Source organism: Anarrhichthys ocellatus, unplaced genomic scaffold, assembly GCF_004355925.1.
Source record: "Anarrhichthys ocellatus isolate YVR2014 unplaced genomic scaffold, GSC_Weel_1.0 scaffold69, whole genome shotgun sequence".
Lineage (NCBI taxonomy): Eukaryota > Metazoa > Chordata > Actinopteri > Perciformes > Anarhichadidae > Anarrhichthys > Anarrhichthys ocellatus.
Window position 1 is genome coordinate 15,217 of NW_022280099.1, and position 16,093 is coordinate 31,309.

At 39.1% G+C, this 16,093-nt stretch overlaps 1 protein-coding gene across 5 annotated transcripts in view; it reads left to right on the plus strand.

Moving 5' to 3' along the window:
• klc1a (kinesin light chain 1a) overlaps positions 1 to 16,093 on the plus strand; it is a 32,532-nt gene that overhangs the window by 12,608 nt on the left and 3,831 nt on the right. For 2 of the 5 annotated variants that reach the window (XM_031873153.1, XM_031873156.1), the window contains exons 7-13: positions 1,248 to 1,421; positions 2,295 to 2,394; positions 2,686 to 2,738; positions 3,325 to 3,392; positions 3,989 to 4,097; positions 5,797 to 5,958; positions 13,169 to 13,302. In XM_031873153.1, coding sequence (XP_031729013.1) covers positions 1,248 to 1,421; positions 2,295 to 2,394; positions 2,686 to 2,738; positions 3,325 to 3,392; positions 3,989 to 4,097; positions 5,797 to 5,958; positions 13,169 to 13,302 — 800 coding nt within the window. Of the gene's footprint in view, positions 1 to 1,247; positions 1,422 to 2,294; positions 2,395 to 2,685; positions 2,739 to 3,324; positions 3,393 to 3,988; positions 4,098 to 5,796; positions 6,028 to 6,814; positions 7,852 to 9,358; positions 11,351 to 13,168; positions 13,303 to 16,093 lie in introns of those variants that run through there. The other 3 variants (XM_031873154.1, XM_031873157.1, XM_031873158.1) reach the window with 3 other exon arrangements.

Below are 16,093 nucleotides of genomic sequence, written 5' to 3' on the forward strand. Positions count from 1 at the left end.
TCAGATGTGTTATGTGGAGGAGGAGGAGGACTGAGGTAGATGATCCTGTGAAGCATTGATCTCAGACCTCCTACAGATTTATACTTTAATAATCTGAACAACAAGCTGCTTGATTTACGTCTTATCTCTGATACTCTTTCATTTTTCACACCAAGTGCTTTTTCCTCTGTTCACGTCTCCCATTCCTCAGTGTTGTTACTGAAGCGTTTCTCAAGCCAGCAGAGAGTTCTAGCTTTCTCTTGCTTAATGTCTTTTTCACTTTTGCATTCTGTCCTCCTTCATCCTCTTTTGAAAAAGAAGTGCCAGGAAGGAAAAAGAGATTCAAAGTCTCAGCCGGTCTCCTCGTCCTTCCCTCTCTATTCTGCTCAGTCAGACTCAGATAAAACCCTCACTGCAGTTTTTCTAGGTCTGGTCACCTTAGTCTCTCATGGTACTTTTGCATCTCTTTCACGCTCGCTACACTTGCCTTTCATGACTTTAAGCCGCCTCAGCACACAGGAGAAGCTCACAGCGCTCTCATATCCACATTAATGCAAAGATTTCTTTTTCATGCCGGTTCTGTGTCTTTTGGCTGCGTTTAGTCGTTTTCTGTGATAAAGGCTGTTTGTTGCTGCACTCATGTGTTTGTACTCTGCTTTTATTTAATTAAGCAGGTCGATAGTCCACAGGTCGAAGTCCGTTAGGAGATGCCTCCATAGGTTAGACACCAGTTACAGATTTAATTTCCATTATGGCGTCCTGGATTTATTGGTCTACAATAGCTCATAATATGTAGGTGGTACTAATGTTGAGGGAAATGTTGTGAGTGAGTAATGTTAGACTCAAACTTCAAGATCAGCAACGTTACAAATGAGCTGTAAGCCGTGAAAGGGTCAACGCAACCTGGCAAGAGATGTAACAAATATTGCTGATGGACAACATATTGGCAGACAAAACGAAATCCAAAATGACAAAACCAGACAAGAGGATTTAAACTGAGGGAAATTCAGAGATGGAAGCGAAATGTATTGCTGACCAGTTACTAGTGAATTCCAAAGTTTTATAGCCACTTAAAGAGAGCAATTGCAAACCGATTTGAGTAGCAGCTACAGCACCTGGTCCCAGCCCGGTGGTAGTTTCTCAGCTTTAAGAAGACCTGTTGACCAAATGGCCCCATGTGAGACACAGTTTGTCCTCTAAAACTCATTTAGTTTGATGTAATGACTGTTGTTTTAACCCGCTTTACTCTCTTCTTGCTTCCGTCCCAGGTGCTGGGGAAGGACCACCCAGATGTGGCCAAGCAGCTGAACAACCTGGCCCTGCTGTGTCAGAACCAGGGCAAGTACGAGGAGGTGGAGTACTACTACATGAGAGCCCTGGAGATCTACCAGACCAAACTGGGCCCCGACGACCCCAACGTGGCCAAGACCAAGAACAACCTGGTGAGAGGAAGCCGTTTGTCAGCCAGTAACACTTGTGTTGTCATTCCTTTGGCCTGATCAAGATTAGTGGTGAACGTGCCACAGAGACTAGATTTTAGTTTGAGGGTAACTCCCTAAAATAACAAAAACACTACAGGACTGAGCATGCTAACCCGCTAGCCCCGGCCCTTCCTGTCTTGTAATACTACTTGTACCTCTAGAGGCGACAGTGAGACATTGTAAAGTCCAGTCTGTCCTCAAACAAACATGAGAGAATGAAGTAGTAGAGCTGCACCAAAGGCTTGTCAATAATACATCTGTACATTTGATAGTTTTTTTATTGGGTTAAATCAAAGTGGCAGAAACGAAAAAAACTACTCGTACCCTCGCCTCATCATCCTCATCACTAGGAGAGTACTTTTCCAGGAGGAGGGCCGGTTAGCGGTATCAACTGGCATTCTGGAGCCACAGCGGCAGCGCTGGGGTTCTAACCTGTGTAACAGAAAGTTTGCTGGGGAGCCGGGGCAGTCTCCCGGGATCGAACCCCCAACGCTGAGGTTTTGCTCTTCCTTGATGGCGTTGCTACAGCTAACCGCTAACTGATCTTCGGCAGTTTGGTTGAATTTTGCGTATTCTTGCCCTGCTGTTCGTAAGTAGTTTTTGATGACTGTAAATTCTGTTTTTATGGACCCAGTATTAGAGGTGAAATACTGCTCACTATATTTTTGGAGCGTGTGGCCATATCTTACAAATTGCACCTTTTTAATTGTACTTGTGGAAAATAAACATAAAATGTTTTATATTTATAAAAACGTGTTATATGTACTAGAACAACCTCTTATCATTTCCCGCGTCATGCTGACTCTTAATGTTTGCTTCTCTTGTGTTCTTCAGGCCTCCTGTTACCTGAAACAGGGCAAGTTCAAGCAGGCTGAAACTCTGTATAAAGAAATCCTCACCCGCGCTCACGAGAGGGAGTTCGGCTCTGTTGATGGTACGACATGTGACCGGACGATGAACACACCCACATTTCATTCAGTAGTGACTCTAAACCAACACACACAAACAGACCTGTACTTCTTTGACATCTCCCACTGTTCTCTTCTTCTAATGTAAAGGTTAATATTTCAGGCATTTTGGTTGCTGTAAACAAAAATGACCTTTCAGCTGAAAAGCTAACGCACTTCTTCAGAACCAGAGTGACTTGTTAAAACTCGTCCTCCCTGCTGCTGTTTATCTGAATGTTTATCAGCACTGATTCATTGCACTGCGTGTTCCTCTGCAGATGAGAACAAACCAATATGGATGCATGCTGAGGAGAGAGAGGAGCAAAGCAAGGTGAGCAAAGTCTGTCTATCTTTTTGTCAACCTGTGAAGTATAATTCTAGTTATTTGTTTGATATATATATATATTTTTTTTTTTATTTATTTAGTGGATCTTGTGTTTGTCCCCGAGATTTTATGATTACTTTAAAAAGTCACTTTTAACAATAGACAAATCAAACACAAGTCGGGACAAACAAACGCACAGAGAAGAAAAACTGAGTCACACTGACATTAAACTCCTCTGACTCTCATTATTGTATTTAAGATGAAATAGGAAGGATTGACTTCACAAAGAGTTGGATTAGCAGATTAAGCCTCTGTAATAACCAGCTAGTGCTGATGGTGCGAGTACCTGACTAGAGGAGTTTATTTTGGTCATGGTTTTAAAAGGTTTCAGAGAAGGAAACCTGACTCGACTGTAATCCCACCACTAAATATCCTCTTCATGTTTTTGTTGATGGTATTTAAAAAAAAAAGCCTCTGGTTTTAAAATGGGTTCATCTTCATCCTTTTAATGCACAAGTCACTTCACGTTTTAGTCCATGGGGTCCGTAGATGAAGACGTTTCGTGTTACACTCGTGAGTTTTTGTCTCGTAGGGGAAGCAGAAGGACGGCTCACCGTTTGGAGAGTATGGAGGCTGGTACAAAGCCTGCAAAGTGGACAGGTCAGTTTGTTTGATGGGTTCAGTGTTTGAGTGAAGAGGACCGATGCTCACAGCAGCAAACAAACAAGTAAAGATGTATGTTAATGTTCAACAAGGTTCTGTAATGATCCTGTGACCCTTTAGAACTAAGTGAGTTCTACTTTTGATCTTTTCATCATCGGTTGTATAACTACTGGTTCTGACCAGTTCAACCAAAAAGTTTTTTGTAAGTAAATTTGCCAGAAAAATTGCACATTTTAGAGAAGTCTGAAAAGGTAAAAATCTTTTTGTGAAAATGAAATGTGTTGAATCATCTTCTGACCCCTCATTGGGATCCAATGATCCCATGGCTCTCAACCCTCAAGTTCAAAGAACAGCTGCTCTTAGTCTTTGTTTGAATTCACATGTATATGTATACAGTACATGTTTAACCCTTTAGATCATTTGTTTCTGACATGGTTAACACAGCACACAGGCTGTATCTATAGACATTTGAAGAACAAAACAGCTTAATTGAAATGAGTAATATTGATATCTCTAAATCAGTGGATTTACACCTCCTTCACCAGAATGATTCTCTGTGGTGAAATATATTCCTCCTCCCGGTTTTTCTGCAGCCCCACAGTGACCACCACCCTGAAGAACCTCGGTGCCCTCTACAGGCGGCAGGGCAAGTTCGAGGCGGCCGAGACTCTGGAGGAAGCTGCCATGCGCTCCAGAAAGCAGGTGTGGGCTCCGGATCACGTGACTAATAACGCAGGATTCCTCTCTGCGGTTCAGACATCGCTGTCGGTGTTTAAACTGCAGAGATTGGAGGCAGATGAAATGGGTCGACTCAGCGTTTACTGCAGATTAAAAAGGCAAAACGGGATCAATCTAGTGTCAAATTAGGACTGAGATGATGAAGCGTGAAGTGCAGCTTTTCAACACTCTGAGGCGCGTTGCTTATGAGATCTAATGGGGTTTCCTGTGGAGATGAGAGGTGGTGAAGCCCCGCAGCTTTCATCATGAATTAGGATTTCTCTCCAGGATTTAATGTCCTTAGTACCTCTCGGTTGGGAAGTTACACATGATGCTCAAATTAAACTGGATTCCTGCTGTTACAGCTGGAGAGACCATCATTTAGGTAATCAAATTATAAATAATTAGAATTTAAGTATTAGAAATTATCGATACTTACCAACAGATTATTATAACAAATCAAGTCAATATTTAGGGCTTTATTATAGTTCTGAGAAGCTGAGAAAACATATAAACACTTTTTTCGGTAAAATGTTTTTTAGTGTACAGTGGACACATTTAATTTATGTGGTCATGGTTTATGTTTGCGCCTTGTAAATGGAAAAGTTATACTTTTACATTTAAAACAATACATGTCCAAAATTAGATTTTCATTTTAAAGATTCAGTACAGTTTCAAACTCTCTTAAATGTTAAAAGGGAGGAGTATGTTCATAACAATAACAGAGCACACATTTTGAGTCAGATCACCTCCTGTTGGTTTGTTTTCCAGTCTTGAATAATTCATTCTTCAGACAGGGTTAAAGGAAACAGTCTTTGCACTTCGTTATAATTAATGCTGCACAATGATAGAGTTGCAGCAGACGCTACTTAATTTTACCAACTTGTTTTCCTGGAGGTAAATCCCTCTGAATTTGCGTTTAGATTAACGTCTTTTCCTACAAAACCTTAAACATCCCCCTCGACTCCAACATGAGTTTTACTTACTGTCCCTTCACTTGCATGTTTGAGCTTCACTCTGCAGTGTTTCCACATTGATCTGCTGAAAGGGGAAAGTTCCTCTGCTGTCCCCTCACTCTCAGGAACAAAATTGCAACGAATACTTAAAGACTCCAGGGCAGAAACACCGAGAATCAACTTTTCAGTGACGTTGAAGTCGTCTTATGTCCAGTCATTAAACTTTTATCATGAACAATATCTCTAATCGTAGATGACACAGACTGACTAGATGCAATTATAAACATTTTTATCAATGTAATTGAATTTCTCTTGTATATCAGACACTAAATATCATACAAAGCAGAAAATGTTATGCCTTAAAACATTTCTGAAGAGGATCTTTAGGCTGGTGGTGGCACTGAAGAATCAACAGGAAAACACACGTCTCTGTTTGCTGTTCAAGGATTTCCTTTAAAGAAACCGTTGAGTTTTGACTGAATAGGATTCTACTGCTGTTGTGGAATTTAAGGTGCGAGTGTGTGCCAGGGCCGGGGTTCAGTGCAGCAGGTGGTAGAAGTCTGTAGCTTTAACAATAATTGGATTGGATGAAATGTGTGTGACAGGGTGCTCTAGCTCCAGGTGGCAGAGGTGCTCAGCTTTTGTATTAATTGGATTAGTTGAATTGGCGTGTGTGTGTGTGTGTGTGTGTGTGTGTGTGTGTGTGTGTGTGTGTGTGTGTGTGTCAGGGTCTGGACACTGTGCACAAGCAGCGCGTGGCAGAGGTCCTGAGCGAGCCGGAGGCCCGCGAGAAGCAGCGGAGCCGCGAGAGCTTGACCTCCGACACGGTGAAGTACGAGAGCGGGCCGGACGGTGGCGAGGAAGTGAGTATGAGCGTGGAGTGGAACGGGGTAAGTACAGTACACAGCCCTCGACACGCTACTGAGAGTCTCCACACATGTTTATATAACAAGCGACGCGTTTCTTTCAGGACAGAAGCCACATAGAACGAGATGAAGTCTGATAAATATGAGCCGTATCTACATATAAACTGTTAATACAGAGAGATGAATAACTGCATATTACCCTCCATGCAGATTATTTGAACTGCTTTACTTATCTTTGTCTTGGTGAGGTTGGTGCTATTAAAATAATATAAATGGAACAATAAAATGTGCAGCAAGTCTCGGGTGAATCCTTGACGAGTAAAAATGCAATTTGAAACATCAGGAAACACCTGCAATATGACAAACCACAAATTTCTCCATAACCGTTGTGGTCCATTTAAATAGCTTTGTGGTTTGGAGTCAGTGTGCATGTGTTCCTCTTTACATCCATGCTGATGTCAGCTACAGTACATCTACTGTGCACATCACTAGTTTTCCTCTCTAGTTATTTGATAGACAGCCGTTAAAGTACAGTTCTTCATGCGTTAACTAGTAAACCAGAGGAGGCATGGGAGGCCAGTTTATTATTCATAGCTAAAGTTACAAGATGACAGAAAATATCAAAACTCTGCTCAATAAAAACAACAAATTATGGTTAAATATAGTGTGATTTAGCTTTTAATGTACCTAAAATCAAAGTTGTTAGTTGATTGACTGTAAGTGAAGATTCAAAATCTCAATTTTGATCACTTCGTTCATTGTCTGCTTTGTGTTTGACAAACGTATTAAGATTAGATCCTCCGTGTTTAATCTGCTGGGTACTAATACGTAGAGATGAGCAGTCGACTTTAAAGGATGTAAATGTTTGAGGGTTCCAGTGGTTTCTGTCCAGAAAAACACCACGAGGTTGTTACTTTACTCCGTTAATCATTAGAAATATCTCTTAAAACGACAGTAAGAAGATGGTCTGTGCTGATTGACTGTCACAACTCCCGTAGTAGCTTTTGCTTGTACTTCACTGTTACACTTTGATTAATAAGTGAACCGCTGCCTAAACCTCTGACCTATTTACATACTACATACTATAGCACTTTGTTCGTGATAAACCACTAAACTCTTTCTGTAGAGCTTTTCCCACTAACTGTGGTTCTAACTAAGCTGCCTTCACATCTCATGTTAACACATGTTGACGACACCCAGCTGAGCGGGTACATTTCACAGTGACTGCAGGTTTCCTTCAGCCTAGCGACGGAGAGACAACAACATGTAGATGTAGAGTCGCTGCAGGCTGCTGCTGCTCCTCATCTTATTTTCTGCTGCCTGCTCACATAGCAACACTAGTCATAGCGCCCTGGACAGCCAATCAGCATCTCCTCCTGCACCTCTGGTTGTGGCTGTTGGAGGTTTGGTTTGAGACACGCTGTTATTAGTCTCACATCACCAGCTGATGTCTGCACATATTTATATCGTCTTATCTGGAAAGAACTTTTTTATTTAAGATAAAATCAAACTTTATTGATTCAGCATCACAGCAGCGACCAGAGAGGTAGGTAGGAACAAGACAAGTGACTATGTTACCCTAACTAGTGTGCATACATGTATAAATGAACATGTGTATATAGATCAGTATGTATGCATAATGAATATCATTCAAACATATATTAGGGCTCTACCCAGTGCATTTTAGTTTCTTACATTCAAAGCTTCTATTGAGGTTTTCTAATGAAGCCTCATGTCATATATTATGACATCATCAGCACCCCCCCCCCCCCACCCCATGGAAAAAAACCTAGATTTTGTGTTACTCTGGTTCTATAAATGTAATCATGGGGCTGTTAGATTGCCTCTCTTTGTCTGCAGCAAACACAGTTTAAAAGGCTAAATGCCAACAAATATGAACTGTAGCTGAATATTTTGTCAAATAAACACATGTATTAATAACATTAGTGTAGCCTGATCTTTATCTGACACTGTGCAGAAATACATGCTTTAAACTATTCAGTTCAGTACAGCTCTACTGTACATCGCAGGTTTCTAATATTACAGACGACTATAACTTATATCAGATGGGTAAAAACATGGTGTTCACGGTATTTTTACCCTCCACTGCTTCCCTGCAGCTGTCAAACTAAATCTTTGCCTTCCAACAAATCCTCACTTCCTCTCCAGCCCTCTCCACCAGGTGTTAAAACAGTCACTTGACTCTTAAACCGGTCCTCTGAGGATCACTGTGACTCATCAGTGTGTTTGTCTGACTCAACACGGGCTCTGTACTGTACTCTTTGTGTGATGTTTGTGTTTATATGTACCTCTCCTTTGCGTCTGTGTGACAAGCTGCTGCCGGAGAATGTAAAGTGTGGTTTTATTTTATTTCCTTTGCTTGCTTTGTCAGCATGTTGGCAGCCAGAGAGGAAGAGAATGTTTAATGTTTACTGAAAACATATTAGACGCTTAAAACACTAAATATGCAGATTATCTTTCGGTTGAGTTGTGTTGAATATCCTTTGACCAGGCTCCAAAGCTCTGTTAGCTCTTATACGTTTATTATTATGATCACTAATGTGCTGTTTTTTATTACAGCTACATTTTAGGCAAACGGTTGTTTGTTTTATCCATTCAAAAGCAGAGCAAATATTACTTAAACGAGTAATTGTTTTTGCAAAAATTGCCCCAAAATACAGTTTCTAGCTTCTCAAATGCAACCTACAGAAAGAAACGTACTCATAACTCCGTATGAAATCATCATCAAAGTATCTAACTGGCTGCTCTCATGTGTTTTCCTGCCTGCATCCCCTCCGTCTTTTATTCTGTGGTGCTCTAACAAAGTGTAACCTCGTTCTACTTGTTCTTAAGTGTGCTAACAAATGTTCCAGATATTCAGACACAGCATCTCTCCGTCATGTTAAACTGTGCAAAGGCTCCACCTGGAGGCGAGCTCTGTAAACTACATCACACAGGAATGAAGTTATTCTGCGTAGACGGTCTGTGATCACCATCTGATGCCTTTCTATGTTTGTATCAGTGTTTATCTATATTTAAATAAGTAGAGAAGGACTATAGAGGCTGCTGCATCTAGAAAGATTAGTTTGTTTTCCTTGTATTTTATAAACCAGCCTAATAGCCATAGCCAGAGTTTATAGATACATTTTTGGTGAACACAGAAGCTGTATGGTCGCTGTGTTTTGACATTTCGAGGTTCAGAGATTTAGATTGTCTGAAGCTAAAGCACAAGCTGGTGGAGAAGTGCTGTGTCTGATCTGGGAACTCGATAACCGTGTCCGCCTCTTTAATCTACTGTTTCTCTTCCTCTTCTCTTCCTCCACTGTTTCTCTCCTTCCTCTCTCCTACATGACTTCTTTTTCAAACTGTCTCATCTCTCTTCCACTGTTTGTATTTCCTTCTTTCTGCTCCGTCTGTCCGGCAGGCGTAACTCCAGATGCCTTGTAATGGTTCTAAAAAACTTGTCTTCTGCATGACGGACGCCTCGCCTGGCTTCACTTCGCCTCAACCCCTTCAGCTTTGCAGTTTTCTTCAGCTCTCTCTCTCTCTCTCTCTCTCTCTCTCTCTCTCTCTCTCTCTCTCTGGTGGGGATTCTTCACGCCGGGTCGAACCACAGCGATAATGTTGCTTTTAAAAGCTCAAAAGCTCCTCTCTGTTGGGTTTGTCTTTGAAGCATTGTACTCGACTGTGTATCCCAGAGATGTTTCTTTATGGCAACGTTAAACTCTTCTCATGTTGTTTCTGCTGTCCTCTAACACTCTGCTTCTCTACTTCCTCTCTTTCTGTCTTTAAACCTTCATGTTGGCTGTAGAGTTAATAGCTTGTTTTGGGGGACATTGTGTGGGGAGATTGACGGTTATACTTTGTCTTTAAAGCAGAACTCTCTCCATTTTTACCTGGACTCTCAACTTTTCAAAATCATCAAAATCATCATTTTAACCAGAATAACAGCTGTCGGCTTTAAAGTTATTTGCTTTCTTGGAGCTTAAAGAAATGATTAGAAGGCCGTTTAAGCTGTTTGTTTTTTTAAAGCATGCTAGAATAATGTACCAAACAAACGGTGACGTGACGCATGTAGAAATTAAAAGATCAGTCGATCGACAGATAATCATATCGAGCAAAGATCATTTCTAGTTTCTCAAATGTGAGGATTTAATGCTTTCTTTCTGTCATGGATGATGGTAAACTGAATATTCAAGATAAAATCAGCAATTTAAATATGTCATCTTGGATTTTGTTAAATTATAATTTGTAATATTTATCACTGTATTCTGGCATTTTTCAGACAAAACAATACAACTGTTAATCAACAAAAATGAACAGCAGATTAATCATTAATTGCAGCCTAAATATCATGGATTAATATAAAGTTCATAACATCATAACAATAAGTTCAATGTTAGCACTCATTCTATGTTTTGTTTGGTACATTTAAGGATCAGACGCGTCAAACAAACGTGATTAAAAATGATTGACATTTTTGAAGATCTGTACGATTAAAACAGCAAAGATAAAATAAATAAAAGAGAGATCGATTTTACAGCCTGTTGTACAATTAATATATTCCCCTACAAACAGAGGTTGTCAAAAATATGGTAAAATAGTAGTTGTGTGCATATTCAGTCCTTTATGTATCCACACACTCACAACCTTCCCAAATCTTTATTGGACAGAAAAAAGTCAAAGTTTGGACTCATCAGGTTGTGATTAACGTGATTTAGGAGGAATATAAAGACTCAGAGCTGATTACATCCTGCTGACGGTCGACCGATCAATCGAAAACTAAACCTACAATACAACCTTTTTGTCGGTTACCTTCCAGGTATGAAATGGTCCGAGTTAAAGCTTTGAACACTTTATCCTCCCACGTCTCCGTCCTTCTTTCTGTTCTCCATTCAGTTTAATTCAGCACCTAAACTCAAAGCTCATCGTGATTCTTAACGCGCTGTAAATAACGTCGGCGTAACTCGTCAGCATGATCGTGAAGCACCGTCGGTTGTGGCTCTGTTAGAGTTTAGTCATTCGCTCTTCGTCACTCTGTGCTCCGTGTCATCTGTCCGCTATGATGTCGGACTAAACTAATGTGGGACAAGGTAACGGGATTCATGCACGATGTCTTTAAACTTTGACAGAATAGAGTTCACCTGGTAAAGTGACGAGGAAGTGAATCTTCAGGCCTGAACATGGTGCCTGCAGCCTGTAACCTTCTGTATATCTCTGTATATAGATGTCACGATGGGTGAAGGGAGTTTGCTGTAAACAAGTTCAATTGACATTTGGGAATTTAAAATGGTCTCCTCGTCTCTGCTCTCGGCTCCTTGCTAATAATCTCTCTGCGTGTCCTTCCTGTCCTGTTTGTGCATCTGACAGTTTGTCTTTCTTAACTTCTAATAAAACCCAAACTCTTTGCTCACCTGAAACCTGTGGCTGTCGCCTCTTTGTGTGTTCCCTCTCTTCTCTCTGTGTGAGTGAGCTCTTAACATCAATAACACCTCTCAGCAGCAGCACTCTCGGTCCTGGAACTCGAGTCATAGTAGTTAAAATACTTTAAGCTAATGCAACGTTGTCTCATTGAAGAGAGATCTCTAAATCAACAGGTCCTTGTTAGCTTCAAAATAACACACATTTGTCCCAGAAGGAGTAAAAACTATCCATCAATCAAATATTAGAAATTATCCTCCACAAGTCATTACGCTCGTTCAGCACTAGATGGTCTTTAAGGGAGAATGATGCATCAAGTTAACACGCAGGGAGGATTCTATTGCTCCATTAACCATCAACACGGACTGGACGTCCACACAAAAGGAGGCGGATTTTCCCTTTAATTGATCACAGAGGGGAAATTGGTTAATTGAATTTAAATTAAATGATTTAATTAAGATTGAAATTTCATTCTTCACCTCTGCAACAGATCAAATCCTTAGATTTTGTTTACTTACTAGAAATGTACTGACACTATTATTTATATATTCATCATCATAAAGACTGAACCAAGGAACCACCATGTTTGATTTAGTTTGTCAATTACCAACCCAGTATTGATTTTATCAGCCTAATATTAGCCTAACAGAGATATCTATCTATCTATCGATCTATAAAGAATCCTTATATTTCTATTTTATGCTCCTCTACATTTATCTGACAGCTTTAGTTACACTGCAGAGTGAGATTAACAGTCAACTAATAAATCATGTTTTATTTTAGATGTGTGTGTTTTTCTTTACCAGCTGCAACATTAATGATACTTATAATCCGTCAATAATTATAATCCAATAATTTAATATTCTGAAATAAGCCATTCTGCATAAAGAGTACTATTACTTTTGGTACTTAAAGTATTATGACACTAACACTTTAGTACCTTTTTTTTATACTGTGGTATTACTAGTAAAAGTACTTCTTCCACCACTGTTTTCGAGATGAAATCAGATTTTAGAAGTATGGCTGAATACTTTTTCTCAGTACCCAGCATGCTCTGCTTCATTCTCAGCTTCTTCCTCTTCCGTTTCACTGGGCACCAGACTAACATTACTCTGCTGGAGACACTGACTAGTCATTGAGGTTTAGATTCATATTCTCTGATTTGAATAACTAAAAACTCCTCTGTGTTGATGTTATGACTCTGTCCAGGCTCAGTAGACGGGTTGGAACAGGAAACATTAAATTAAAGCTTTTGCACAACCACGCAGGTGTTTTTAGTTATTTAGTCTTATGGGTCACGTAGGACTCCATGTAGCAACAGATGAAGGTGCCACTCAGTAAGTGGACTCACGTGGGCGGACCAAAGTTGTCACAATGCAACTTTACAGAACTTTACAAATCTGCATCGTTTTGCATGGACGATCATGCACTTCTGTTGTGTGTATATTGACGTTTAAAGACTGCTGCACACAAACATTTTGATTTAATCCAGAATGACTTGAATGTTTTTCACATATGGTCCCAAGAAATCCAAATTAATGAGACTAAATTGTATAAAAATGTTGTTTCAGCCTCCGAATGCAGTATTTTGAATCATTTGCTCAACACTCAATGTCTTCAGGTTTTACAGACTGGAAAAAGTCAGAATTCTGTTGATTAAATTCAAAAGAAGGCCTGATTTGTGGCCAACAACACACCAGTCTTACGCTAATGTTCACACATATTATACACTCCTGGTTTGTGCAGCTATTAAAACAACAAATAAAATGGAGTGTGTTGTGAAAGAGTGTAACGCTGTGACGTCTCCCATCAGGACGGCTCCGGCTCTCTGAAGAGGAGCGGCTCCTTCAGTAAACTGAGAGCGTCGATCCGTCGCAGCAGCGAGAAACTCGTCCGCAAGCTGAAGGGCGGCGGCTCGTCCCGAGACAGCGAGCCCAAAAACCCCGGGTAACTATCCCAACAGACACCTGGCCCACCCAGGTGACAGGTGACTTTATGCACTGGAGGCCCGGAGGACTAACCAAAAAATAAAAGAAGGGATTTGCTTTGCTGGCGGTGAAGTAACTCTAAAGCTGTTTGCACATGAAATGATGGAGCTCTTACTGGCACACTTTGGTCCTTTTTCCATCGCATTGGTTTACTTTTCTGTCCTCACTGCATCTGTACAGCGTACAACTTTTCTTCTTCATGCTTTGGTTTGGTCAGTAAGTATAAGAGACTGTTTGGAGAAAAAAAAAAAAAAAAAAAAACTTGACACATCTTGTGAGGAAAAATGTAATATTTAGATTAAAAACGGGACATTATGTCAAGAAACAAGGTCCCATTATTTTTAATAAAAATTGTTAATATTTTGAGGAAGAAAATGCAATATTTTAACTTTAAAAAATGAAATATTTTAATAAAAAAAGGCTTAATATTTTAATAAGATAATTGCAAGATTTTGAGGAAAAGCTGTATGTAAGAATCTAAAAGTTGTTACACTTTTTAGGATTAAATAGGTAATATTCCCCGAAGAAAGTTTTAATAACGGTGCTTCCTACTTTATTCTCAAAACTTTGACTTAATTCCTGAAATATTACAACCTAAACTGTAATTTCATTACGTTCTACTCTAAATATTAACTTAACTTAATATAACTTAAGTCTTGAAATATTTCAGCTTCAGTCTCTTTTTCTTTCAGCGGTCGTAATATTCCGTCGTAGAAACCAAACCTGAACATGATTAGTAGAAAAGTGTGTGTACAATAAGCAGCACATGTACAGAAGTGAACTGATGAAAACGCTCTGAAGTTGACGGCATGCTGTGACGGGCGACGTGTAGAATCTGATGTCTGCTTCCGAGATGCTTTTATTCTTGTGACGCCTTTTTTTATTATTTTAACAACTAATGGTGAAACCTATTTATTGCATTTTGTGGCTTTTGGACTATTTATTTCAATTTGTTTTGAAATATAGTTCAGTTTTACTTTCTTTGGATTTTATTATTTTAATTTTTTCTTTGTGGGTTTTACTCTGAAAAACAAACTTGTCTGCATGGCTGTTTATTTTTGTTTTTTTTATTTATGAATAAATTTGTTCCTTTGAATGTTTGAACTTGCATGCCTCATCTGTGTGCTCACTGGTTTCCATTTTCCTCTCTGTGCTCTTCCTCTCTGATGGACACGATGATGTCACTGCCATCATCATCATCATCATCAGGACCAATCAGTGACGTCAGATCACTGCAGAAACGTCCATTTTAACAAGTCTTTAGGAAACCACCATCTACTACACCAGAAATTATTTTTCTTTTATAAAAGTTTTCTCTAGAATGGAAGTTGAATCTTCCCGCCAGCAAATGAAGTCGGTTTTAGACGTTATTATTGATATCTGATACTAAAAATACCTTTTTCCAGATCAACACTAAAATATAAATCAGGTGAGTCACCAAAATATCCTCCTAAAGGTTTCAAAGGTCGCTTCGCTTCACGTGTAGAACTTAAAGATCTCTCTTAACCCACTCCTATCTGAACTAATACAGCCTTTACAGATATGCCTTTTTATTTGATTGTGATACAGAGAACATGGGAATAGAGAACATGGGAATAAGAAACAAGGGAACAGGAAACATGGGAATAGAGAACATGGGAATAGGAAACAAGGGAACAGAGAACATGGGAATAAGAAACAAGGGAATAGGAAACATCGGAATAGAGAACATGGGAATAGGAAACAAGGGAATAGAGAACATGGGAATAAGAAACAAGGGAACAGGAAACATCGGAATAGAGAACATGGGAATAGAGAACATGGGAACAGGAAACATGGGAATAGAGAACATGGGAATAGGAAACATGGGAATAGGAAACAAGGGAATAGAGAACATGGGAATAAGAAACAAAGGAACAGGAAACATGGGAATAGAGAACGGTTGAAGTGCAACAAAACTTCAGTTAAAATTTTAAATCATGATTTTAATGTTGCGTTTGAATGTCTAAAAAGCTTTTGATAGATTTCTCTTTAACAGACATGAAACTTAGTGTTTTGTTTTGTTCAGCAGGACGTATATCTTCCCAAAAAGTAGTAATATTATTAGTTATGTACTATTGTTATTCTGATTATTCCATAATGAGCTGGATCTGGACGGTGTTTCTGCAGTTTGACTTTACTGAACTTGATGTTTTTGTTGCATGAATGTCGGTGTGTGCATGAACGTTACTGATATTATATATATATAATTATATGTATATATAATTATATATATATATATATATTATACATTTCAGTTCACAGCTGATCAATAAAAAGATTGTTTCAGATTAACTAGAATGCTGGTACCACTTTCTAATAAGGAACCTTTTATTTAGATGTAACTAACGGCTTTATTAATAATTAATAAGTAATTTATTGATGCTTTAAAGATCAGTTTAGTTAATAATGTCACGTTTTTCTACTGTATAATAATCAAAAGTAAGTCAATCATCTGTAATCATAAATGTGACAAAGTGTTTTTTACAACTAACCGTAGAAGTGAAAGCAGCACTCTTCCACATGATGGTGGTTTAAATTAAAGGACCAAAAAAGTTAAAAAGCCTAAATTATAATTATATTAGAAACTGGTGCCAAAAGTTTTATATTGAACTTTCTAAATCTCATAAACAGGAGTTTTATTTAAAGTAACCGTTGTGTGAAAATATCATGGATGTTATTAACAAACATAACCATCTCCATTGAGCTAAAATCCTCACAGCTGACTCTCC